This window comes from Aquila chrysaetos, chromosome 5 (assembly GCF_900496995.4).
Source record: "Aquila chrysaetos chrysaetos chromosome 5, bAquChr1.4, whole genome shotgun sequence".
In the NCBI taxonomy this organism is placed as follows: domain Eukaryota; kingdom Metazoa; phylum Chordata; class Aves; order Accipitriformes; family Accipitridae; genus Aquila; species Aquila chrysaetos.
Genome location: NC_044008.1, coordinates 24,821,482 through 24,848,871, shown reverse-complemented (window position 1 = coordinate 24,848,871; position 27,390 = coordinate 24,821,482). Strand labels below are relative to the sequence as shown.

At 36.7% G+C, this 27,390-nt stretch overlaps 1 protein-coding gene across 7 annotated transcripts; it reads right to left on the bottom strand.

Annotated features, from left to right (window-relative positions):
• Positions 1-1,638: 1,638 nt before the first annotated feature.
• Positions 1,639-27,093, bottom strand: IQUB (IQ motif and ubiquitin domain containing). 7 transcript variants are annotated; one of them, XM_030016145.2, is made up of 12 exons: positions 26,842-27,089; positions 26,099-26,592; positions 24,674-24,835; positions 24,393-24,568; positions 23,985-24,140; positions 21,591-21,801; positions 17,391-17,566; positions 12,277-12,447; positions 10,608-10,784; positions 8,748-8,996; positions 4,678-4,863; positions 1,639-2,413 (listed from the first exon to the last, which is right to left on the bottom strand). In XM_030016145.2, the coding sequence occupies exons 2-12, from the start codon at positions 26,556-26,558 to the stop codon at positions 2,246-2,248; spliced, it is 2,292 nt and encodes a 763-aa protein (XP_029872005.1). In that variant the 5' UTR covers positions 26,559-26,592; positions 26,842-27,089; the 3' UTR covers positions 1,639-2,245. The 7 variants fall into 7 exon arrangements, with proteins under 7 accessions (XP_029872005.1, XP_029872006.1, XP_029872004.1 ...); XM_030016146.2 differs by having other exon boundaries at positions 26,897-27,089; XM_030016144.2 differs by having other exon boundaries at positions 26,099-27,089.
• Between the last annotated feature and the right edge of the window lie 297 nt (positions 27,094-27,390).

Genomic DNA, 27,390 nt, shown 5'->3' with positions numbered 1-27,390 from the left:
ACCAAGCTGGGTGGGAGTGTTGATGTGCTTGAGTGTAGGAAGGCTCTACTGAGGGATCTGGACAGGCTGGATCGATGGGCCAAGGCCAATTGTATGAGGTCCAACAAGGCTCAGCGCTGGGTCCTGCACTTGGGTCACAACAACCCCATGCAGCGCTACAGGCTTGGGGAAGAGTGGCTGGAAAGCTGCCTGGCAGAAAAGGACCTGGGGGTGTTGATTGACAGCCGGCTGAATATGAGCCAGCAGTGTGCCCAGGTGGCCAAGAAGGCCAACGGCATCCTGGCCTGTATCAGAAACAGTGTGGCCAGCAGGACTAGGGAAGCGACTGTCCCCCTGTACTCGGCACTGGTGAGGCCGCACCTTGAATACTGTGTTCAGTTTTGGGTCCCTCACTACAAGACAGACATTGGGGTGCTGGAGCGTGTCCAAAGAAGGGCAATGAAGCTGGTGAAGGGTCTAGAGAACAAGTCTTATGAGGAGCAGCTGAGGGAACCGGGGCTGTTTAGCCTGGAGAAAAGGAGGCTGAGGGGAGACCTTATCGCTCTCTACAACTACCTGAAAGGAGGTTGTAGTGAGGTGGGTGTCAGACTTTTCTCCCAAATAACAAGTGATAGAACAAGAGGAAACAGCCTCAAGTTGTGCCAGGGGAGGTTTAGATTGGATATTAGGAAAAATTTCTTCACTGAAAGGGTTGCCAAGCAGTGGAACAGGCTGCCCAGGGAAGTGGTTGAGTCACCATCCCTGGAGGTATTTAAAAGACATGTAGATGTGGCACTTAGGGACATGGTTTAGTGGTGGGCTTGGTAGTCTTAGGTTAACAGTTGGACTCAATGATCTTAAAGGTCCTTTCTAACCTAAATGATTCCATGATTGCAGAAACCTCCAACACCACATGGCATTGAAATCAATGGACTAGTGTCTTTTCACACTTATTTGAACTATTTCCTTACTGTTTATTTAAATTATCCTTCTGGAGTTGTAAAGTACATTTTTTAAAAGCTGTTTAAAAAGAAAGGTGACAAATCTATCAAGAGTATCATATGATTCATGTTTTCCTTCTTGCCTTTCAACCCATAATTTTCTTCCAAAATCCTTTTATCACTCTGGAAGAAGCCCAATCTTAGCAGCCATTCCTATCTTAAGGCTCAGATCATGGAAAGCAGTAAGTCAACTGGAATGCTCATGTGCTGCAATTCTACAATTGGTTCAGAACTGAACTAAAATCCAGAAACTGAATTTAATGGTAAAATCAATGGAGTGATGTTAGAATGCACTGGTCAGTCAGGTACTGGTTCTACAGTTCATGTTCTGTTGAGGTTGTCAATCCAGTTTCCAGCTGTTTGCTGCCAAATATATGCTCATTTCTGTTTGTAAATACTACTGCTTTTTCCTAGACAGTTTTATTTGTCAGAGCAAATGGTTTTGTCCTGGGTCAAAAACACATCTAGAATAGAGGTTTCAAGCAGAACTTCACAACTTTCTGTAGGACTTCACTGAATGTACACCATATCATATTTTTCTCTGTAATTATAATCAAACATAAACATAACTAAATAAGTTTACGGAGAGAATTGACTTCTACTTTAAATATCACAAGCTCCTCAAAAAATAAAAAAGTTCCAAACAGTCTGCTTTGTGTATTTCAAATTATAAGTCTGATTTACCATAATTTCAAGATCTTGGATACAATAATTACATGCTGGCAGTTCCACTATGACCATCAAGATGAGCTATGAAAAGTAAGGTTATTCTTTTGCACAAATGTTTGCAAGGCAAAGCAGCTATATTTGGAAGGGCATATCAATTCTGTTGTTCTGTAGGAAATTAGGGTTTGAGGGTTTTTCTGTCTTTTATGCTTAAGAAGAGAGAAATAAATTTAATACTGTGTTTGTAGTATTATTTTTCTAATTAAAAGGTGACAAAGAATTAGCTAAATTCCCCCAACAGGAATATTACACTACAGACAGAATGTTCCAAGCAACACAGGCATACACAGAAAGACAGTCATTGCTCTATAAATTTAGAATTTACAAAGCTCATCAACATTTTACTTTTTAAATAATGAGGTTACAAAACATGAAATGCAGTTATATTGACTGGTCAAGACCAAATTATTTTATCCTCAGAAGTTTATTTTGATCCGCGTAATACAATTAAGATATTGATGAAAAGGTACATTTCTTTAAAACCAAGGAAATTGTATTAATCAATAATTCAGTTAACTTCAGTTAACTTCGCCTAAGAGTTATGTTTTTGTACCAGTAGGAATAGGTGTAGCTATTAAAAATTCATTTGCACTAGCCTGATTGTCACTCCTATGCAAAAATGATGTCATCGCTGGAATCTGAGCAAAGTAGTTTCTTGCCCGGATATGCTTATGTTTTATTCTGTGAATAAATGCCGCTTCATAAGCCTGAAAGGAAAAAAAAATACAAATACCATAAAATACAATTAAAATTAAAATTTCTAACAATCTTCATGTTGCTTCATATTTTAGGCAGTATAAATAGTGACCCTTCAATAAACTAAGACAGACAATTTATTTGTATTTGACACATAATGAAATATTTTATAGTTCTATACTGCTACCTTATGGCCCAATAGTGAAAATTACTAACCACTCCTTGTGAAATATTAGTCACCTTTTAAAAACAGAAAAACTTTGAGCGTTTTTTTATCCATTCAAGATAAAACTTATTTCTTTTCAGGTAAGAACATTTGTACTTATCTTTGAAAATTAAAAAAGGCAATGCTTAAATATCAACATTTGCAAGGTGATGAGTATAGGAAATTTCCTCAATATGAATCAGAGTGATTATTTACAAATAATGATGGAAGCAAGCATTTTGCAGCATTTTAGTCAGCTTTTGCATTCAGCGGTGACATTTTCCTAAACTTCTAGTGATTAGTAGTAGTTCAGATGATGCAATAAATAACCAGAATATTTAGCTGAAAAAACCCTTTGCTATCACTATAGTCATTGTTACGAATAATTGCTATTAAAGAAAGTGCTTGAGAGGCCTTTTTTTATTTCAGTGAATCAGAAACAATGATTCAACTTACAACATTCTAGTTTTGCCTTATTTTCCTTATTTCAAACACTTTTTTTTTTTTTTTTTTTTTTTTTTTTTTTTTTTGAAACAAAGCTTTGGCCATTACCAGTGGAGAAAGGTGATGCCTCACTATAGCTGGTCCACATCTATTTTTATAGCAAGAGCTAAGTGAAAATACCTTATGATTTTTATGTAGGCTTGCATACCTTACCTGTTGCTCTTCTAGCCTAACACCCACCTCCACTGAAGCTCTGGACCTAATCAAGTTAATGGCATCTCTTTGGCTGTGACATCCAGAAGTTAAACCAGATAAGTGCATAATCAGAATCTTTGCCTGCCATAATGCTAGTAACAGAAATTTATGGATGCAGAGAGCATTACTAGATTCAGACTGCCTGAACAGCCTTGTTGACTCAAAGAGAGACAGAGAAGTCAATAAAAGGATTTCCAGCTTGAAATTGATTTTACCTTTTAAAGCTAATGCTCACATAAACATGTGTCTGCTTGAAGACACAAGTTTGGCTCAAACACAAAAAATAGCATGGATGGCAGAATTTCCTTTACCTTTAGAATTCCCTGACTGATATATTTCGTCCCCAAAGCAAATATTTCATTAAGGGAGCAATTCATTTGCTCTGTCAGTTTAGTTACCACATACTCTTAAGACTTCCAAAAAGAAGGGCAATGCATTACAGCTGAATTTGCATTTGTGATGCACACATACTGTGTTAGAAATTGAATTAAGACCACCCTGAACAAAAGGACACTACACAACAATGACCTCAGATCACTACTTACATAAATCAATAACCTAGAGGTGAAAGGCTTAATAAACCATTACTAATTACGGGACAAACACAGCTCGCAGGACTCTCCTGTGCCTTAGAAAACTAAATATTCTACCATATGATGTCCAGTGGAGTGAGATATTTACCAGACTACCATGTTTAGATATAGAATTTGGGGGGAGTGGTGTAAAAATAGTTTCAATGACTTCTTTAACAAATTCTTAAGTTTTTTAACTCAGAACAGCAATTATGTTTTTATTGCTTACTTGCAAACTATAAGATTACATTGTCAGGGGTACTTAAATGACATCTATGTAAGAAAGTAAATTGAGACAAATTTTATTATGACAAATGGTTAAGTTCTAGGCAATGAGCCATTCTGTTATTTGATGAGAAAATTATAAGGCCAGAAACTAATGAGGCCAAAGCACGTACAAGAGCACAGGCACACAATTGTCATAGTATTTACGGTTAGTCTTTAGTATGTTTTTCATCCAGGCCACCTCTTGTCTGATCTCAGCTGAGGGAAGAGCATAGGCATGGCACTGGTGTCAGGTGGCAGCATGGATGAGGCCACTCAGCTGCTTGCATTTCGGGAGGGAGAATCAGGGCAAGACAGAGTTCAGGTACATGGATCCGAGTTGTACGTGCCAGCTGCCCTCTGGAGTAATGCCTGGTTTATTTAATAGTACAGATGCAATCGTTTAAATAGTCACAATGGGCCAATTTAAACATGGATGAGCGTAAGGACTAAATTTGGCCAAACATCAGTAGTCACAGGATTCTATTAAAACAGAACATAAATATTGCAAAAAATCAAGGCCATCAAATTTTACCTTCTGAAGGTTACACAGCTTAAGATGTGCAACTGCCTCATCTTTAGTGAGGAGAATAGTGTTCCACGGAGACCACTCATGCTGCTTATCCCATCTGACCATAACCAAATCATAGAGGTCACTGCACGCACTGAGAGCTGACTGACAGCCCCATATGATCTCTATCATATACTGCAGATCTTGATGCTGAAACAGAAAACAGAGTTAAGCAGGAAGAAGCACGTTTCATTTTACAACAAAAACATTGTAACCGTATAAGAATCCAAACAAAGCTTTGAGTAAAAAATTTTTCTGTGCATAGGTCATATAATCACTTTGTTAAAAAAACATCTAGACATACACATCTTCCTTTAGCATGGTGTGGCAATTATTGACTGCATTTTTCTTGTATCATCTCTAAAATATTATATTCTTACTTTGATTGTCTCTGCCAATGGAAATTCATACCTTCTGTTGACATCCTGATTGCTTAACTGCTCTTATAAAGCTTCTTAAATCTCATGTCTTTTCTCATATAGAATGCTTAAGCCTGTTCAGACCTTTTTGGTTAATAATAATAATCCACCTCTGTCATTACTGAGATGACATCCCCATTTCATTCTTGGATTCAGAATTAATGTTATTTGATAAATGAGTTATTACACTACTAAATTACTTAAAGTTTACATACAATCAGAATAATCTGGCCTAGAAAATGTGGGAAATTAGGACAAGAAAAAGTCCCACCTGTGACAGACCCCAAATCACTGCCTGCTTTGCTTTCTTCCCCTCACTCTGCTGTTGACAAATGGAGAGTTTATTGTGCTCATGATAGAGTTGCTTATTGTACCAAATGAGATTATAAGATCAGGTAGCTATGCTACAATATTAACAAAAAATAATAGAAGGTCTGTTTGTAAAGGTTCTCTACTACAGAAAGGCCTTTAAATGTACTTCTAATGTATATCTAAGGTTAATTTATGTCAATCTTAATTTGTTTAATTTATTACTAGCCATCTGAAATCACTACTAAATCTTGATAAACACAGCCCTTGAATGAAAGAAAAAAAAATAATTGGGACAGCAGTTACCACTGGACTCTGGCAAGTTTTTCTGTCACTCTCCATTAATTCTTCTCTGTATTAGTCACGGAAAATTATTACAAGATTTTTATCTACAGGAGTCTGTAAACAACAGACTTTTAAATAGGTTTTCCTCCAAGCTAGCCATTTGAAGAAGACTCATCCCCTAAAAAGAAATCTTGGCTTAATTAATTAAATAATGGTGTTTACATGTTACTTATTAAATTCCTGATAAAGGATGAATGAAACTATACCAACACAGTGCTTTAGTGAAATGTAGCCTCATGTATTCTCATTTATCTTATTTCCAAAATCCAGGAGCCCATGTAAATTCTTGCCAGGGAAAATGTAAGATAAAAGCTGGGCTTAGAACCCCGACTGGTAAAAATAACTGTGCCTACTGATTCCAAGAACATAGAACTGGTCCTACGTCTGGTCTTAAATCTGGTCCTACAGGACCTCCTTTATTAGGTTTCACTAATTAGCTTCTGTTTTCAGTATTTCCTCCTTTTCACAAAATTTCAAATAACTTCTGTATCTTCTTCTTAGAAGCCTGAAACTTCCAGGCAGACATATTAGCAAGTACTACTATATTTGTGCTAAGCTATACATCTCAAAAGTTACCAGAACTTGCAAAAATCTATACTGAGGCATATAAGGATCCATGTAAAACAGATCCATAATTTGACTCTTCCTTTTTCCTGGATTACAATTTTTTTCGTGCCTGAAAAATAGGCAAAATCTTGTACTATGTTAAAACCTCTCAGGTTATGGGGAAGAGTTTGATTTAAGAGACTTCTGCACTTTCTAAAGGTAGGCATGCATTTTGCTGTGAAATTTTACAGTTAATTAGTTTCAAATTATGCTCCCCACCCACCATTTGTTCTGTGCTCAAAAGAAACAAAAATGGCCTTCAAGTACTCTCATCTGACAGGTTGGGAGCAAGTATCACTGAATGCTCAGCAGGTAAGATTGGAAAACAAGGGTAGGCAGCAAAACGATAAAGGAGTTAAGTGTATTTGTAACTTCAAATGAATACGACATTGCCATTGGGATGTTGCTTATCAAGGAAAATCAAAGCCATTGTATGTACCATTGATTCTAAGGAGCATGGCATAGTTAAACCCTCTGAAAGAATAAAAGGCAGCCTCAGGACTTGACATATTTGCTGAACTAGTTCATTTTGATATGAAAAAGGTCTTTAGCTGCAGTAAGCAGAACTTACTGGAGCTACCATAACTGTCACCAACTGCTTTTTGCCTTTTAAACCTTAGCAGCATTCACATAGGTGATCAATCCAAACACAGAATCAGTATGCAAGAGATCTGAAGAAAAATCTTTTATCTTATCACAAAAGTCTTGCATCTGTCCACAGACAATACAATCAGAGCCAGTAATGGTACTGCACTGGGCAATGAATGAAGCTGTCATAGCTGCTCCAAAAGACTTTTGGTTGCGCCCAAGTCATTTCTAGATGCCTTAGAGCTGTTTTCTAGATTTAAGTGCAGAAGGGGACAGGCGGTTGTTGGGAGGGGAAGGGAATACAAGCAAGTAGCTCAGAAAAAATTTAATAATTTAAGGAAATGTTAGGAAAAAACCCAAGGAAATTAGTGATTTAAGATACAAACCTCTTCTGTTCAGATATTTACAACTCTAAAGAAAAGAAGTTAATTTGGATGAAAATGACACAATATCTAGAGATGTTGCAGTGGTACAACTACAAACAGAATGGCAAATGAGAGCTTTTGGTGTCAGCAGTTAAGCAGCAGTCATGTGTCAGTGCATCAATGGCCACCAGCCACCACAAGTGATGTGAGGTGAGAGAGGTCCAAAAGATTTTGGAGGATGTTTGCATATTAAGATAAACTAAGTTAGACACAAACAAAAAACTTTTCAGCTTAAGTGAAAACCAATATGGATGAACAACATCTACAAAATCCAAGCTCTTCGATAATATTTCTTAACACAGGTATGATAATTAAAGAATCCCAGTCTTCCTTTTGGCAGCAGCTATTGGCAAAGTGCTAAACCACAGCATGGCTTGTTTTGGTAGCAGTGGGATGCTGATGACTGGCTTTTGTTTGCTTGGTTGTTGTTTCAGACATACTGAAAATACAGTTCAAAAACTATTCTATTAATGTTGATGCTGTAGAGATTTTTATTACTAAATCTCAGAAAGTTCAAATAAATCTCGGCTGTTCAATATTTTCAATAGATAACACTTTGCAGTTACCTCAGATTTAAAACTTTCCCAGTGAATATTTGATGTCAAATTCTTTTGTTGACAAAATAAGTAATAACAACTAAAAGAGAGAATTTGGTGAAGACAGAGGGAAGAAGTTCTTTGAACTGAGTTGTTCTACTAATGATTATTAAGAAACATTAGCTACTTAGTAATATTGCAGAAGATTACAGATGATGGTAAAAAATTTAGTTATTAAAATTAAAATATTTAGTGAATCTCTCTCCTAATAAATGCAAAACACTAAAATTTCCAACTATACAGATATTCTACTGACGTAGAACAGAAATGTCAAAACCTTAGCTCCTTCATTTTTTTCCTTCTGAGAATACAAAACAATTTAGTTGTATTACTAAAACAGTCCAAATAATGGGGCTTAAAATGTTTTAGTAGCATTATATTTTGAACAATATTATAGTCACAAAAACATTATTGTTACTTTACAGATGATGCTAGTATCTTTAAGCAACAGGACGGCTGTAGCAGAACCAGAAGAAGAATTTGGATTATCTGATTCTTCGACCTGTCAGCTAGACTTCTGCCTTCTTTTAACGTATAGCTTGTAACCACTTTTGAAAGTACAGCTTTATGTCACGAGCTTAAGTGCTTCTTCATTACGGTATGGAACATCCTGTACCATAGGAAGAAGTTTTTGTAGTTTTTAGCCTATTTATTGCTCAACCTGTCAATGACATACACATAATAAAAGAAAAATTATAGCCAAAGCCACTGGTTTCCATTGTTAGCGATGCTCTTTCAGACAGTACCTGAACTAAGAAAACAATTTTAGCATCATCCTGATAATCAGCTTCAGACTTTCTGAGATTTTCTAGTATAAGTTTGTACTTCAAGAATCCTTCTCGTCGCCGAGCCTCATTATCAAGCTTGCAACACAAGCGACATCTGCCAATGGTGCGGGAATTAGCAGGAACAGAAAACTCAGTAGCTGGTAAGTGATTTCCGCAACTATGACAGAAGTTAACATTTTTATAAAGCTTTAAGGGATCTGGTGGAACCTAAAAGATTTAAAAAAAAAGTTAATTTACCACAAAGTATCTTTGTATTACTTGTGTGTCACCCTAACTCTGTCGGAATACGTTTTATGTACATTCATGCAAGTACTCTAATATGTAAAAGCTAGTAATTTTTATTTTAATATATGCAATAGGGTTTTTGGTTTTTTTCAATAGAAGACCAAAAGCCATTGTACTTTCTTACTGTACTTGTCAAAATCAGTTATATAAATCAGTCAATTCATTCTTAAGCTATATGACGATACTAGACATTATGCTCCAGTGCTCTTGCTGGCACTTCTATGTATGCAGATGGTCAGCCATTCTGGAAAGATGACAAACACAGAGAAAACAAACTAATTCTTCTGCATTTAATTTTCCATATAGAATCTACCCTTTATGTCAAAGATAAAACCCTGAGATTATGGGCATATTAATATTTTCGCATAAGAATATAAAATCATCAGAGCCACATGCCCAAAAAACAATATAGGGGAAAATAATAAACTAAACTTGCTAATGACCTCCTCATCCTCATACTGCTTCATGGGTTCTGGAAAGAATATAATGTAGTCTGTGCAGAGGGCCCAAGTCTGTAATTGGGTGGTTTGAGCAGTCTGATAATCCAGCTACTTATTGCGGTCACCTGCCTTTTTTGAAAGTACCCTGAGGATTTGGTCACTTTGTCTGTTGATGAACTGCCATCTTTTTTATGGTCTACAGAAGGTTACAAGATTCAAATACAAATATAGGTGCAATTCATCCTTCAACTCGAGGTACAGTTAACCAAAAGCTACAGAAGACAAAGATCTCCCACCTCCAGTCTCTGCTATGAAACATTTAGGTAACCCTGTTCATTAACCTAGTGTAAAATAACTGTTAGCTGGTTCTAAATCTGACCAACATTTACTGACAGATTCTCTACTCCTGAGATACCATCAACCACTGTAATAGGAATCCTGTTCTGACAGATGCAGAATATACATGTTGCTGCCTAAAGCAGCAACACATGACAGTGAATCATGTTTTTAGTTGTAATCTGTGGTCAGAAAAGAAAAACAATCACACAACTTTAGAGGCATCTACCACTTTCTCCACTTCCTAGATGTATCTTCTTCTCATGAAGTAGCAACTGGTTGTACAACAGAAGCTCATAACAGCTCTTGCTTAGGTGCAAGCTCCTTAGACATCACATGGCAATGTTTTTCCTTTCTGGATGCATGGGATGCTGCCCCTTGTCCAGTGGAAAAAAAGATAATTTCTCTTCCTGTTGGTTCCCCATTTGCTATTACATTTTACTGTTACCATCCCATAAGATCTACTATTCATAATTCGCAGATTTTTTATTTCGTACATAGCGTTCCTGGGCGCTCTGGTGCTACCAGCCACTTGTCAGGTTCTTACATCCATGTCTATGCCCCACGTTTCCTATATGAATATATAAGCTTATTTGTGTGAAGCCTGCGTACTTGCTACATTTTACTTCTTGAGGAACTCCTCCAGCAATTCTACAGCAAAATGTAAAATAAAAAAGCTTTCATTGTTTTCCATTCCCCTTCTCCACCATCCTTATTTCAATGGCCGCTATGTCAGACTGCAAAATAGGAATAATACCTTAAGTATCCTAGCAACTTCAGGGTTAAACTTTGGAGTTTTAATATACTGAAGAAATAATGTACAAATTCTTTTCCTCAGTCCTTCTAAGTTGCATTCTTTCACCTCCCTCGACATAAGATCAACTTCCCTGTCAATTAATTCCACTATTTCCTGTGTTAATTTACATTCATGTTCCTGAAAGAAAACACAAAGAAAAAGGAAAACAAACTCCACAACAATAAGGAAGCAAACAAAGAAAATAATTCTAACGCAGATATGAAAGCAAACTATGGATCCTATGCCAATCATCATTCATACCTCTCTGTATGTTCACTTAAGAACATGTTCATAGAAGAACCCCTTAGTGTCTTAGGAAAACAACCTCCAAGAAAACTAATGTAAAGAACTATAAAACTGAGGATGCTTACAGATTCTGCTTTAAGGGGCCTGTATACATACCAGAGCTGTGAGGAACTGTAAACCTGGAGGCATTAAAAAAATGCTAAGCAGAGACACACAACACATGCAAGATTTTCAGTCTCCAAAAGCCCCGCTAAGCAGAGACACACAACACATGCAAGATTTTCAGTCTCCAAAAGCCTCAAGAAATACCTCCCTAAGAAGCTTCCTTTGGCTATATGATAGGAGGTGTAATGTATATACACAGTAGATAGTTAAAAAAAAAACAAAACCAAAAAAACACAAAAAAACCCAAACAAAAAACCCACTACGCAAAAGGCATGAAGGACTTTATGAGTATGCTTGTAAATTAGTCATTTCAATATTTCAAATGCTTAGCAGGAGATTCTCCAGAGAGAGATAAGAGGTGAATGAGTTCAATGTTTTCTCACCTAAAATAGAGTGCTAATTTACAGAAATTCTAGAATTTGTTCACTATAGCAATATTGACATGTATTAAGATGGGCAGGAGTTCATAAGCCAGCAGTGCTCCCAATGCTATACTGGCTTTAGATCAAATTCTGGTACTACTAAAGCAAACAGCAAACAGGAAGCAGCATTCTATTCTAGTCTGATGCCAACAGCATCATCCTGAAAGTACCTTGAAACTTGTATTAGTCTTTTTGTACATTAATAAATAAATAAATAAAACAAATATGAAAGACTAAAAGAAATGCAACCAGCTTCTAATTCACTGGGAACACTGACAGCAGCAGTGGGGGTGGGGAGTGAGGGGCAAAGGAAAAAGAAGGAAAAAAAAAAAAAAAAAAATCAGTATTTGCCACCCACAAAACTGGTAATCCAAACCAACAGAGAGGTAAGGTTCTAAACAGACATTCCAAAGAACTGAGGAAGACAATATGGTAGTATCCACTTACATCTCTGCCATGGTTTTCATCAAGTTGTTATAAATATTAAGCTAAACTTTGTACTAAAATTGTATTATCTATTAATAAACAAAAAAAGTCTAAAACCATGGGGCTGAAATTCTAACACAACTTGAAGAAAAATGTGCACATCACAAAGTGAAATATGAATATAGAGTCTATCTAGAATGTAAATTACACTCTCATGCCAGGTGGCACACTAGGCTTTCTCTTGCTGCCAGCTGATCATCCTGGCACCTGTCTGCCAGAAGCAGCATTGCTTATGTGTCAACATAATTAAGTGACTGTATCTTTGGGAAGTGCAGCTTCAAGCTAAACATAAATAGAAAAATAAAACATACCTTCACTGTACGTCTGAGTGTTAAGAGCACGTCTATCCTCTCATCTTTTGGGATGTCATTCATGCTAATGCTGCAGTAGATTTCAAATAGTTCTCTGGCACGGAGGGTGTACTGTGTATCCATTTCAGTGACTTTTCCATCATATGCTTTCCATCTCTTAGGTTGTGCACACTTCAGAAACAATTTGTATAACTCTGAGCTATTATAATCTGATCACCAGCTGAACAAGTGCATTATGTTACATCAAGTTTCACCAGAGCAAATAGGGACTTAACATTAATGCTTGACTAATACAAAAGGCTAATTCTATTGTCGATATTTATACAGTACCTTTTCCACCAGAGCAAGTATTCAATTACACACTTTGTTTAAAGTTGCAGGTCATAAAAATTTTTACTTACAGTATATTAAAAGTAAATAATATTCTCCTACAGGGATATGCTCTACTTCTTTAAAGCAAATTTACTGACAGTGCTGTTAGAATACATTTGCTCTGTATCTCGTCTTGCAGTCATAAATCCCTCTAAACTATCAGTAAAAATCAATGGGACTGTTGACTGTGTATAGATTGCAAATTTAAGGTCTCGGAGACTACTGCAGTACAAAACATCTCCAGGGTACTGTTCTATTTATGCCAGCTATACAGATGGATAGAAGGCATAGACTTTGTTAAAGCTGACTAAGGCAAAGTATGAGTCTACAGCTTATCGGATACTTGACCTAGCTTTTTGTTTGCTAACAACCACATACCATATGCCTACTACTTCAGTTGTCTCTTTGCACATCTTTAACTTCTGTAGACAGCGAGAAGTTACATGGTGTCAGCTGTCCCACTCAATTTGAAAAGTCCAACCATTCTCCTCTTCCAAGAGCACTGGTTTTGGTTGCAGACCTCGCTGTTACATAGGGAGGTAGGTATTTAAATCCAGTAGGAAGATAGTATTCAAACCCCTCTCCCCACCGTTACCTAACTCCACTCCCTTTCCTTAATTGGGACAGCTATTTGGAACCTCATTCTGTGTATTAATTATTCTCTTTCACTGTATTTGGAACTTGAGAGTTCACAAACACTTGTGAACCTCACTTTTAAGTCTCAGTGCAAGTTAAGTACAGCAACACTCCATACAGCATTCACAAGCCTAGTAGTTTTCTGGATATGACCCCAGCATTGACATAATCATTATTTTGACCAAATATACAGGCTTGCTATGGTGATAAGTCATAAAAATACCATGAATATTAGACAGTTAGAACAGAGATGATTAGTCACCACCACAATCAAAATACAGCTTTCCTCACTTTTAAATAAAAAAATTATAAGGTTAGGTAAGAAAAAGAAAGAAAATAATTGAAAAAAGGATTTAACGCTGAATAACTGACATTTAATTACAATATCAGTGCAGGTGGAACTCTAATTAAAGGAGGCATTGTTAATCAGAGGTCACAATTCAGAGCCAAACCTGATTAAGAAATGCAATAGCAAAACCAGACATTAGCAAAAAAATAAAACTCTTAATTCCTTAGTGAAATCTCTGAACTTCTGCAAAACTAGAAAGAGGCGATTTTCTCTGTCATAAAAAGGGAGGATTCTACTGTAACTTCATCACTTTGTTTCACTATCTTTGTATAGCCCTAGAAATTCTAAAAAAAAAAAACAAAAACCAAACAAACAAACAACAAAACCCCAAACTGAGCAAACAACAAAAAAACCCCCACCAACTTAGAAGCTATATCATGCTGTAACTCCTTTGTATAGTAGGCTGGCAAAAATCACTGGTTTCCGCAGAATAGTTAATGCAGTACCTACATTTGATTCTCTTCAATGAAATCACTAAGACAGAAAGGTCATTTGCTTATGCTAGGGAGAGTCAATGGGCAGAGTTTACCCTAGGAAATGGTTATAAAAAATAGGTTTTTCTGATAAATTTGCAACAACCCATATATGAATTAGCAGTCTTGGTATGCCACTCTGCAAATGACCCTTAACACAGAACAACTATATTATGGAAACATCTAAATTATTCAAAGCAAGGCATCATATCTGTAACTTCTGCAGTTTTTCTTACTACCTCATCATAACTGGGTATTATATAAAATAAAATAATTTTAAAAGAAAGAAATTATGCAGCTTTTTACTAAAAAAAAAAAACCAACAAAAAACCCAACCAAAAAACAGAGGTCTCATCAATATGAAGATTTCCAGTGTTTCAGAAAGAACCACAAGCTCTTGGATTTCAAGACTATTTTCATGTATTCAAGATTGATGCGAGAAAACTAAAACTTTTTTTTGCCAGCTTTGTCTTGCCTTTTAGTCTGCTGGCAGTGCTGCAGAATTTACAATAAACCTGTTATCTGTATGACTTCAGAGAGCAAGACTACTGTAACTGCACTCTGCTGCCAATGCATGAAAGCAGAAAAAAGCACCTGAGGAAAGAAACACACCACCACAGACACAGAGAGAAAAAGGTAAGGAAAAAAAAAAAAAAAATCCATAGGATGGGTGCAGAAATAGAACAAAGCATGAAAGATATGAACTGAGTGATAGTTCATATTTACACAAATTCCTTTAAGAAAATATGATTGCTCTATAAAAGCTTAATCAAGTACTTCCTCTTCAAAATACACATGATGAAGAAGAATGAGCTCAGTGTAAAAAAGAACACCCTAGAATGTAGTGCACACATAACCAGCAGCAACCACTGTAAAAGCACACATGCATGAGGGGGTACATTCTTAAAGTAGCAAAGGGAATGAAGGTTTCCATGGAGAAGCAAGTTTCATATCACATTGGCTACTGCAGCAAAGTGAAATGCCTGCAGTCTTCAGATGTGAAAGGTGTTATTTCAACTTTAACTGGCAAGTGTCCAGATTAACATTATCAGCTCAAAGTTCAACAAATAACTGAGTAATCTATAATCTAGCACTCCAACAATAAATTTCATACTACTGTTTGAAGTGTTTAAATTGCACTGTTACAGTCATAACAAACCATCCATTTAATTTTGAGATTTCCAAAATAATTTTATTTTTTAAGAAATGCAGAAATTGTTACTTTCTTTACCTCTGAGTTAGGCTGCTATCCATGTCAACAGTTTAGAACAACACTCAAAACCCTACAGCTGACATGATAAAAGAACATGAAAAGAAAAAGTTGCAGTAGTTCACAAGCTCACTAGATTTTCAAATTAAAAAAAAACCAGGCTCTTCAATGAAAAACATAATTTCTACATTTTAAAAATGAATAAATAAATTAGTAGTAAGTGCTTCAGAAACATGTCCACTGTTTGGAAAGAGAGGGCATCTCTTGTCTTTCATGTGTCTCCTGAATCCCCAAACATCAATTGTCACTAAGAATTCTGGTACTGAAGAACATTTTGCTTCTGATTCCTAGATGTAAGAAAACTGTACAACTTGTGAGAATATATACTGGAAGTAATCTATCTACGGTAGGACATTGGAAAGCAATCTTTAAAGGAAAAATAGAGACTCAGTTAAGAGAGAAATAGATTTGCTTCAACTGTTCAAGGCTTCTTTTTCTGAGAAGATAACAGAATAGATTGTAAATAGTAGAAGCAAACATTTAACATAGAAATGATTCAAGGTTTTGATATCATTCCTAAATATTTAGTTTTCTGGGTTTTTGCACTCTTGAAAGCAGTAACAGAGAATACAATCACATCACAGCAATAAACTTGGTAACAGTTCCACCAACTTTTCAGATAAGTGATTTGTTCATAATGAATAAAGGTAATAGATTTTATCAGTAAGTAATAAAAAGCATGAAAAAAAGTCTCTTTTGGACAAAACTGCCATTTTTAGTTTTGAGCACTAAAAAGTCAAAAAAAAAAAAAAAAGATAATTAAAAAAACCCAAACTATTTCCATTGCAGTATTTCTTTTCATAATTATGTCACATACTATGAAAAGAGCCAGAAAATAAAATATGTTTTTTCTGAGGGGATGGATTGCTGGGACATCTACCTAAAAAGGGCTTTTTTTTTGTATTTTACATTAAGGTACCATTGAATCTAATGCCATTCTAAATCATCTTTGTGTATGAATGAATTCTCATCTTTGTTTTATAGATGAAAGCCTGAAGTACGTTGTATAAAATTCCATCCCCAAGATTATACAAGAATAAAATCTCAAGTTAAAGTTCTAACACAACTGAAACTAGGAATTAATAACCGAGTTCCATATAAGATTCAGTTAAAGCTCTTCTGTGTTTCTGTCCTGTACACGAAAACAGAATAAATGCTTTCTTTAAAGACAGACATATGATGACCAGAGGCCTGTGCTCAATGGGGAAAAGAAATGATAAATCTAGTTCCTGAAGGAATGTTTCTGAGAGAAGAAAAAAAAAAAAAAAAGAAAAGAAAAAAATCAATTAATCTATTCTGCAGGCTTAAAGTTTAATTTTGCAAATACTTGCTTAGATGTTTGCATTTAAGTTTAAATGCAACAGCAAACTTTTCACTAGAGAATAATGAACAGAACATACCAGAGGGAAAATCACTTAGTCATTAGTGTTGATTAGTGAAACTGAGTATTTTTGAAAAAGAAGCTAATAGGTAGATTTTTAAAGTTTCAAAAACAGATTAGGAAAGAGCATAGTTTCATGCATGAATTCGTACATCACTGTAATGCACCATACAAAATATAGAATGATATGCAATATCCTGATGCTTTATAACCTCAAATTAACCATTCTGAATTGTTAGAATTTGAGCCTTTAATGCTGTTAACAGTGCCATCAGAATCATGTTCTTTATGCAGAATAGTTACATAATACAAAATTAATCCACTCAGTGCTATTTTTTTATATTATATATACACACCTAAGATTTACCATAGACACAGTTAGTTAACAGTCTTAATGATGCACTGTTAGTCCTTCAATCGGTGACAGAGCTAGGAAATTCTCAGCTTGGAAATAGAAATTTACTGAGTTGTATTGACACAAACAACTAGATAATTTGGATATTTATAACATTATCATTCATGTGATTAACTGTTAAAGCTATAAAAGTTACTTTTGGCAGGTAGTTTGCAGATGTCTTTTCTGTTCCCATACTTTGGTATTCTTTCTGTTCAGCCTAAAATTACATCACTGACCTTATGCAGAAAGTGCAGTATTGCTCTTTGTTGATTCTCTTCATCTGCATTTAGTTTGTGTCTCCCAACGGAAGCAATCAGCTGTGCCTCTTGTTCCAGAAGACCACAAAATGCTGCCTTTCTTTCAGCTCCAGTAAGAGTCCTGTTAATCCGTTCGGTCTCCTCCTGCCTCCATACTACAGATACAAATATTTTGTGTATTTTTTACAAGATGTTTTCCAGTTAAACTTTGACTTTCATATTTAAGAAATAACATAATTAATTTTCAATATTCATTAAAAGCCAGTTTCTATGTTAGGGAACTGATTGTTACGCATATTTTCAATACATGCAAAATGGCCCAGGAATGAATGTAAATTATACAGATGTTCTGTGAGAGTAAGTGTGCATACATCAATTCCAAACTCAAAGATGGGTTAGGATAAAATGGAACTCTATGTGAGAAAAAGAATTTAGCTCCTGTGGAAACATGTGATGAAATCATTTCTTCACAATTTTGCATCTAAAATAACTGTTTGAGGCTCAAACAGCTCCAAAAGGTATGAGCAATAGGAAATTTTTAAACAATTGCTCATCAAAGTCACAAGAAAAGAAACCATGGAGATCTTCTCAACAAATTAAGGACAGCATCTTACTGTGGTACCACTAGTACTCAGTGCTGAGAACATTACTGCTTCTCCCTGCATAAATGAGTAAAACATAAAGAAGCTTGAAGTCCTCCAAAACTGAGCTAAAACTTGACTGACAGTCACATTTAGCACTCCAGGTCTTACACTGGGTATTTGAGTGGTATCATCTTTTGCCATCTAAGGCAGATGGATGCACATTAATAATTAGACAGTCATTGCTTTACTCTCCCTTTCCTCTTCTACATCAGAACAGTGGAAGTGGTATGCAAACCACAAGATAATAATGACCTCAGCACGTGAACCAGTACACGCTGTGTAAGAATAAGAATCTGGCCTTCTGACTCTTTAGAAACAAATCACCAAACCACAGGTACCTGCTGCACTTGTAAGTTAGACTACTTAACGACAGAAACATACAGATGTACATACGTATGTCTCTCTCATGGTTTACTTAGTAGTACTCATTTTTTTTACTGTAAGTGCTGATACACAGACCATATGCCCTTACAGAAATCTGTTAGTAAAATCAAACTGTGTTTACTGAATAGCATTTTCTTTTGCATACATTGTAACAATTCTTGGCTTTTCTGATGAGTCTGTTCCATTTCAAATACATCTGGAGTTTTGTAGGGAATGTTATATGATCCAACACTTCAACATTCCTGAATAGTATCTCTAAGTGTTGTTATTGTTCCAGAACAGTTATGCAAAAGCAAAACCCAACATAAAGAAAACAAGCCAATAAGTGATGCACACTTACTGAAAAAACCTATAACATCACATATCAGGTAAGATTAGAGGCAGAAGGAGGGAAAGAAGGAAGGTTTATTTTCTGCCTGTGGCTTGCTTATCTACAATACCTTATGTTTTCCATTTTAAAATATTTCAATTCATTTTCTTAAGGCTCTCCAAGCTTTCGTATTAATATGACAGCTGTCTGACAAGTTCTGAGTATCCAAAGATATATTTTTAAATAAAGCCATTTCAGCAATCAAAAGCACTGTACAGAATTAATTTACATGAAGCTTTATATGCCTGAAGGGGGCAGCAACTTCAAAGGTAGAGCTAATAAATACAGTAAGTAACTTCATACTTACATAAAATGAAGAAGCTCTCAGTTATCATCAATACTCACCTCCTGATTCACTATATAGATTCAATCAAGTTAAAAACATTCCTCTTAGATTATCTGTTCTAAAGAGATTTTACTCATTATAATTTTGATTCCAGTTTTTATAAAATGAAATGTAGCTCATGCTTTTTAAATAAATAATCAATGTCTCTATATGCAGACACACTGCATATATAGATACATCTTATTTGCACCATACAGTCAACAGGCAAGTTTTTGTACCAACAGGAATTGCTTGTACTGGCTGACCCTGTAATAGTATCCCCCTGTCGTGATCAGCAGCAGTAACCTTCACAGATCTCTAGAGGACAATAGTCTCATTCTATTACTGTCACAATGATTTAGCTTGTGTAGACTGTTGACACTATAAGAATGTAAAAGTAGTTTCAGATGCAGGTAGAAAAAAAAAACAACTTCCTAGAACCACTAAGCTCTATTAAAATAAAGAGCATGACCGCAAGTCTCCATGTAGAGAAGCAACTAGTCAACATGGGTAAACAAAAACAAACCAAAAAGATTGATGCCAGACCACTATTTTTAGCAAAATGTTAAAAAGACATTTCAAATACTGGAGTTTGTTCTGTTCCAGTTTTGAAGTGGCACGTATTTTTTCAGGTTGCCTAGATATTAAATTCCTCAACATGCAAAGCCGAAAGGTTTATTATTTCTAAGTCCAATGACACTAAATTAAGCAAAAGAGACACTTATATAAACATAAATTTTAAATCTAAAAAAACTGGGAATATCAACACTCATTCACAACTTTAACTCAGCTTTGTTGTTTCTGTTGCAAATAAGACTCATCACACTTTAAAAAAAAAAAGCGGATCATACATTTGATAGCACATTAGCTAGGAAGCAGTTTTTTAAACAAAATATTGCAGGAAATCAGATACCAAATAGTAGCACTTGCCATAAGTGGAGAGGAAAAAAAAATGATTATTTGAGTACCTTGGCTTTTAATTACCTAGTCAGACACACCTTTAAAAGGGTTTGATTCTTGTGAAGAGAAAAGCTAACTATGAAGAAAAAGGGCAGCAGGAGAAACTACCCCTAACAAACCACAAATCTCATGAAGACACCATTCCCAAAATTCTAAAGTTTAAGAACAGTAATAATTTTTACATTTGTCACAAACAACAATATTTGTAAGTCATTTATAGACTCAAAGCGATTTGTTCAATGTCACACAAAGTATTAAAAGATTAGTGTATAACCTGGGAATTCTTGAATCATGACCCTAAGCTCTATGAATAACACAAGCCACCAAATTTATGCTCAGTTTACCACAGAAGAAATAGCTAGGACGGCTTAAGGTAGGTCAGGTGGCTTTGTAACGAAGCAGGTAATCCACTAGGCCAGTTCTGCTATAGGGACGGTAATGTCCTAACTGCCGAAGACTTAAACCATAAGCAAACACTGTAGTCTTAGATAACATATGAGTTGTTACAAGTCACAATGCAAGCATCTTGCTTAGAAGGAGACATTTTAAAAAGAACTCTTGCAGTTTCATTATATGCTGGTACAAGTCCACTGCTTTCTATTTTTTTTTCTTTTCCAAAAGGACATAAGCTAGGTTTTTTGTTACATTTGCAACATTATTCTCCTGTAAGTTATGTCAATTACCTGCAGCATTCACCTTATTTTTCCAGGAAAGTTTAGAGGTGCTTGCCCATATTAGACACCATCCATTCCAACAGGAAAAGAAAGTCTTTCAGGATGCCCTGTAGGACTCCTAACAGAGTTTTAACATTTTGACCACACAGTTTTGTGAAACATAGAATAAATTAGAAAGGAGAAACAGCACAAGGAGAAGAAGACTAAGACAAAAGGAACAACTTCAGTCATATATTGTAAAATTCTGGGTAAAAATTTAATCCATTATAAAAAATGTCTATTAAATGATGAATGATGGATCTTATAGTAATTTCTTCACGGTAATATTTTCAGCATCCTAAATGTAAAGTAAAAAGATTAAAGTAACTCTGATCCAAAAACAACAGTTCCCATTCCTCTAGCTGACCTTAACTTCAGAGATTAATGAAAAAAACCAACGAAACAAACAAAACTGCCAAATAGTATTATTCTACAAGCTGAATATTTCCTAAAAAGGTGTGCTGGTTTTGGCTGGGATAGAGTTAATTTTCTTCTTAGCAGCTAGTATGGGGCTATGTTTTGGATCGGTGCTGGAAACAGTGTTGATAACATAGGGATGTTTTAGTTACTGCTAAACAGTGCTTGCACAGTGTCAAGGCCTTTTCTGCTTCTAGAAATATATGAAAGTCAAATAATTATTTCAAAATGAAAGAAACTCCACTGTAAGTCAAAAAAATCAAGTAAGTCTCTATAGAAATCTGTCAAAACCAGAAGAGTTTGTTTTAAACAAACTGTGTGTACTCTTTTGCTGATTTAAGAGTATCCCTTTAAGAAAAAACTTACATTCTAAAGCATGGTACAGCAGCTCAAAGTCGTCATTTGTTTTAGGGTTCAGTCTTCGTTCATGCTCCTTTCTCAGTTTTTCTTCTTTCTCTTTTTTTCTCCGTAACTCTTCTTGTGCCTCCCATGCCAGCCTTAACCTCTTTCTTTCCCTCAGATTCTGTACAACATTTATAGCATGCCACCGACGGAAATACGTCTGTAATACTATTACCTATATGGACACAATACCAAAGAATCATGAATTTAAAACAATACAGCATAATATTTTTTTCTTAACTGTTATTTTTTCTAGCTACTTAACTACATTTTATAAGATTTGTCTTGTACTCAAACTAATTTAAATGTTACAAAAACAGTCATGTACTATTAGTCTAAACAATAGTATGCTTACTTATTTAGGTAACTGCAGGAGTTTAATCAATGAGTACAGTGGAGAAACTAGGTTCAAATAATCAAGTATAAACTGCAATTACAAAATCTATTTTTCAAATTCCGCCTTAAAAAATGCCTTTTGTCACGTATTGGGTTTTTTTTATTCCTTCCTCTTCAGCTTTGTGGGCAAAAGTCCTCATTTACTATCCATTTATATGTGTCTAAATTCCCAATCTAGACACTATATTTGCAAAATTTCTTTTAAATTACTAAGTACAAAAATCAACACGCATACACACAGAATCAACTGCACTTTATTGGTAAGCAAATAATGAAAGTGAAATTACCAATGCTGTTATAACAGAACTTTAAAAAAAAAAAAAAAAAGTTAAAAAATCCACCTTCCAAAGCTGTGGCCATTAAAGACTAGGGAAATGTCCATACTAAGCTAAGGGAGCACAACACACAAGCCTGAGCTTCTGCCAGCTGAGTTAGCACTTGCACCACAAGCAGTTTAGCTAGGTCAATACCATGAGCTAATTAGCATTGTTCAGCATTGAAGGCTATCAAACACAAAACCACACTAATACAGTTATACTGTCTCTAGATGTATCTTAACCTAACATTTCTCTTGAATATGTCTTCAGCTAGTATTTCAGTATGGAACTACAGTGCACTGTGTGAATCCATCAGTTTGAACCAACACCAAACTTACGTTTCTCTACCGTGCATTATAGATTACCTACAGATACATTACAGATTTCAGTAAGCGGCAGTAATGATCAGAGTAAAACATACTGGCAGTCCTGAGGAAATGGCTACCTGTTTGGGTTCCACTTCTACAATATGCTTATTGCTGTCAGCTGATACTATCCAAATAAGAAGTTCTTGCAGAAAACTTCTACCCAGAAGATTTCAAAGCGTCTTGCCAACCATGTCAATACAATTATCCTACTTGGACACCTGGGGAACCAACTGTTTCTCAATTTAGTTAGATTCAGACTGTCTATTTTAAGCAATCAAATTAATAACTCGACCATTTACAAAGCAGTGCCCTGCCTAACATGATGTTGGGTATACTTAAGTTAGGCGTGCAGTCACTGAATACATGGTTTTCAAAAAGCAATTTGGAATGCCTAAATGGCCTCCTCTGCATGATGACTAAACAGAATCTGTCATCAGAATTGCCTGCATGAGGCGACTCAGTGCACCAAAAAACTCCACAGGCCCATTGGATGTGTTTGAACAGCCAGGATCTACCTTAATGTCAAAGCAGGAACTTGAACACAATCCAAAACAGAACAGTATGCCAAAGGTAACCTGTCAGGTCTGTTAAAACAAATAAACAAAGGCGAAAACCACAACAACCATAAGCTGAATGCAGGTCTCTTAAATCCTAACCCAATACTCTGTCCATTGGAAGCCATACATTAAGCATGTAGAATCACAAAATCATAGAATAGTTTGGGTGGAAAGGACCTTTAAGGGTCACCTAGTCCAAGCCCCTGCAACAAGCAGGGACATCTTTCACTAGATCAGGTTGCTCAGAGCCCTCTCCAACCTGACCTTGAATGTTTCCAGGGATGGGGCACCTACCACCTCTCTGGGCAACCCGTGCCAGTGTTCTACCACCCTCAGCATAAAAAATTTCTTCCTTATATCTAGTCTGTAGCTTTGTCCTTCTAGAGAGATAATAAGAATGCCATACGGACAAGCCTATTTTAATCCATAAGGCTCTATATGGAAACTTAGATGTCACTAAGACAGAAACCAGTAAAATCACAATTCTTAATATTTAAGAAACCACAAGGTCTCCAATGTCATTAAAAACACCAATATCATAAATAAGCAGACACATGCTTCCCCCATATCTGAAAGATTACAAAAGGTGAAGATTAAGCAGACATTTTGCAGTTGACTGTTATAGTCACTCTTTGAACACCCTGAACACTCATTAAATATTCCAATAACCTTCATAATACTTTGCTTAACAGATACAGTTTCAAACAGATGAGGACTTACTGCTTCAAGTCTACGTTTATGGAATTCTTCTGCTGTAACATACTTCCCAGGACTTATGAGTTTGTCAGTCATGTTTGACACATACAGGCCAATTTTAGTCATCTGTGTTGATGTTGTATTTTTTGTTTGTTGTAGCTTATTTTTTTCAAAAACCGTCTGGGGAAAAAAACGCATGTCAGATTATAACAAAATATACAGAGATTTTTTTTCCTTATTACAGTAAGTGGCAAAATTAGCTATTTATAACAAAAAAAATCAAAAGACTAACGATATTCACCCACTAAACACTTCCAATTGCACACTTAGTTCTCATCTACCTCCTCCTATTTCCTATTGGAAATAATCGTATCAACATTCTATTCTGTTTGGCAAAAACTACATTCTAAAAAGACACTACAAAGCCATTACCTGTGTTCCCCTACAAAATAACTGAATTCCTTTGTCAGGTCGTTTTTTGGGTATCGTTTGTGATCCTGCATTATGAAATTCCACTCCTGTTATCCTGTTCTTAAATCCACCCAGAAATGGTTTATGATAGGTAGGTCTTTCAAGTTTTACAACTACATCTTGGAATGAATCAGAATCTGTTAAAATGGAAGTTCCAAGATAGAAATATTGTTTCTTTTATTAACAGATTGAGATTAGAGCACAATTATATATATTGATACACATTTTAAAACAGCATTTACCTGTTTGTACTCTGACAGTTATGACATCAGGCATGTGGTAATCCTGTTGAACTGCTTTCCCAGGAAAATGTTCCTGATCAAGACATAACTTCTCAGACTGGATAGTTTCATCAAAGTTAGCCCTAGTCCTCCTAAGAGCTTCATCATCCTCAATCATGCTTCCTAAAAATAAAACCAAAATTAATTCCTAATTCATCTTGGAACTAGATGATCTTTAAGGTCCCTTCCAACCTAAACCATCCTATAATTCTATGATTCTATGATTCTCAAAACAAATAAATAAAATAACTCAAGTTTACCCTGAGATGATTTTATTGAAACACTGCAACACAGAACAATCATAGATTTTTGAGCTCTAAAGACAGTCTACTTGAAAGCTAAAACAGTATTATCATACACTTTTTAAAGAGATATCCAACGTAAAATTGTCACCACATAAGTCATTCACACTACAATTTTTAAAAAGTTACAGTAAGTAAACGTTTTATTTGCAAATGCATAATTTTACATCAGTTACCCATTTATACAGTGAACTTTTATTGAAAAATATTACCTAAACCTGCTCCAATTTAGACCTGATCTAAGCATACAACAGCTGAATCACTGTTGTCTTTCACAAAATACATGACGTGGGGTTTATTCAAAGACTACATTCTGAACCAGATCTACTTAACTCGAAGCTCCAGAAATTAGTTCCTTTTGATTTAGAGATAAGAGTCTGTCTGGCTTTGGTACAGTGCCCTTCCTAGGAAGCGATCGCCAGCTACTCAGAATGAGAGCACCTGAATGCAGCCCAGCCAAGAGGAAAGCCGTCAGCAGATCCATGCTCCAAAGGGTCACTCACCGTGCTCACCTGCTGAATGGGATGTGCTACCTTCTGCCCTGAAGACCTAAGAAAACAGAGCACTGAGCTGGGAAGAGGAAGGAACACAGGACACCCAGAATGGAGAGGATCAAGTGCAGGAAATGATGGAGTGTTTCAGGGACTGCAGGAAAAAGGCATGCATAATGGAAGAGTGGCAAGTAAGTTACAGGGGAATCTAAGAGACATAAAATAGTAAGGTGATAGCTATGTTCTAATCTAACTGGTAGTAGCCCATGTACTCATGTGAATTATGCACTGCTGTTTTTCAAATGCACGTACAAAGCACATGTACATACTCACGCACGTTTGTGGAAACGAAGATCACTATAAAATGCCATGTTAGTCTGTAAATTGCTACTGCAACTTGAGATAAAGAATACATTCCTCAGCTTTTCAAGCATGTTTTATATGAGAATTTAAAAAGCCACTTCAAGACCAAAAACCAGCAAACATGAACAGAATGAGGGTGTGGGGGGTGCAAGAAGCCATAATCAAGTTGAAGAAAAAAAAAAAAAATCTCTTTAAAGCCTTAATGTACAACATCTTAGTAACTTCTTTACCTGTTACTGTCCCACTTGCTGTATTCTCTGATAGTACTGAGTTTTTAGATGTTTGTTCTTCCCTTTCTGAATTTCTTAATTCACGTGAAGTAAAATAATTCTCATTGGTAACAGGAGATGTGCTCTCAGATGATGCACTGAATGGGGCATCTGGCTCAAATACATCTTGCTCGTTATTTCCAATCACTTCTTGGTTGCCTAGTCCTTCGCTGGGTAATTGCCACCGTGCTAAACTTGACTGCTCCTGTTCCTTCAGAGCTGACTGCTCCAGAGAAGACTGCTGCTCGCAGCCCTCCTCTGACTGTGCAGTGCCTGTAGCTTCTGAAAGCAGAGGCTTCTCTGCTGGGTCCACGTTCTTGGCCTCTCCGACTGCTCTTCTTTCTGAGGATGCAGATGGCTGCTCTGCACCTGACCCTTCCACTGTAACAACTCCAAAGCAACTGTCCGATGTATCTTCCATTTCCTAAAGTATCGGTTGCACGTTTTTAACTTTTCTGCAAGAATAATCACAGTATCTATTTAAAATGGCATGCTAGCGCATTTCTACTATCAAACATATGGGTGACTTAATATCCTGAAAAGCTTTTTCTGTATCTATTCCCGAAGAGCCTATTTAAAGTAGCGTGAGGTCTTTGCTTCCACCCAATGCAAAACACTTAACGTTTTCTCACGGGTGTTTAACAAACACAATATTCCATAGCATTGCCAGCAGGTGCTCAGCATAATTCTTTCTTTACATACACCTGTGTACGTGTGTAACAAGACTTTACAGAGCAGTGTTACCCAGAGACAGCACACCTTTAAGGTTTTCCGCGCTGCCGCTGAACTGACGTGGGCCGGAAGAGGCCGAATCCCGTATTCATGAAAACAAACCCAAAGCCCCAAAGAGGAGGCAGCTGCCGGCAGGAGCCAGGCGAACCGCCCGTTCCCTACCGAGCGCCCGTCTGGGCGGCCGCCGCCACGCCGAGCCCGTTGGGCCGCCACGCGCCCCCGACGCCCGCCCGGCCCCCGGCACGTGACGGCGGGCGGCCCGCAGGCACCACCCGCCGGGCCGGGCCGGGCCGGGCCTCCCGCCGCGCCGCCCGGGGACAGCGGCCCTTGGCACCGGGAGCCGGAGGGCTGCGGCCGCGGTTCGGAGCAGCGCTGGGGCTCCCCCGCCTCCGTTACTTTCCCCCCACGGCTCCCGCCCCGGGCGGCTCTCCGTAGCGGCCGCTTCCGGGCTCGGCGGCGTGTGGCGATAGCTATAGCAACCGGGACTGGGCGGCGCCTCGCGGAGCCCGGGGCCGTAGGGC

Bases quoted from the DNA above. Each gene is read 5' to 3' on its own strand.
- IQUB (XM_030016144.2), bottom strand. From the start codon at position 26,558: ATGGAAGATACATCGGACAGTTGCTTTGGAGTTGTTACAGTGGAAGGG. The intron at 24,569-24,673 runs GTAAATGCTGTT...CCATTTTAACAG, and splicing joins AACTGTCAGAGTACAAACAG to ATTCTGATTCATTCCAAGAT. The intron at 10,785-12,276 runs GTATGTTTTATT...GTTTTCTTTCAG, and splicing joins CACTCAGACGTACAGTGAAG to GAACATGAATGTAAATTAAC.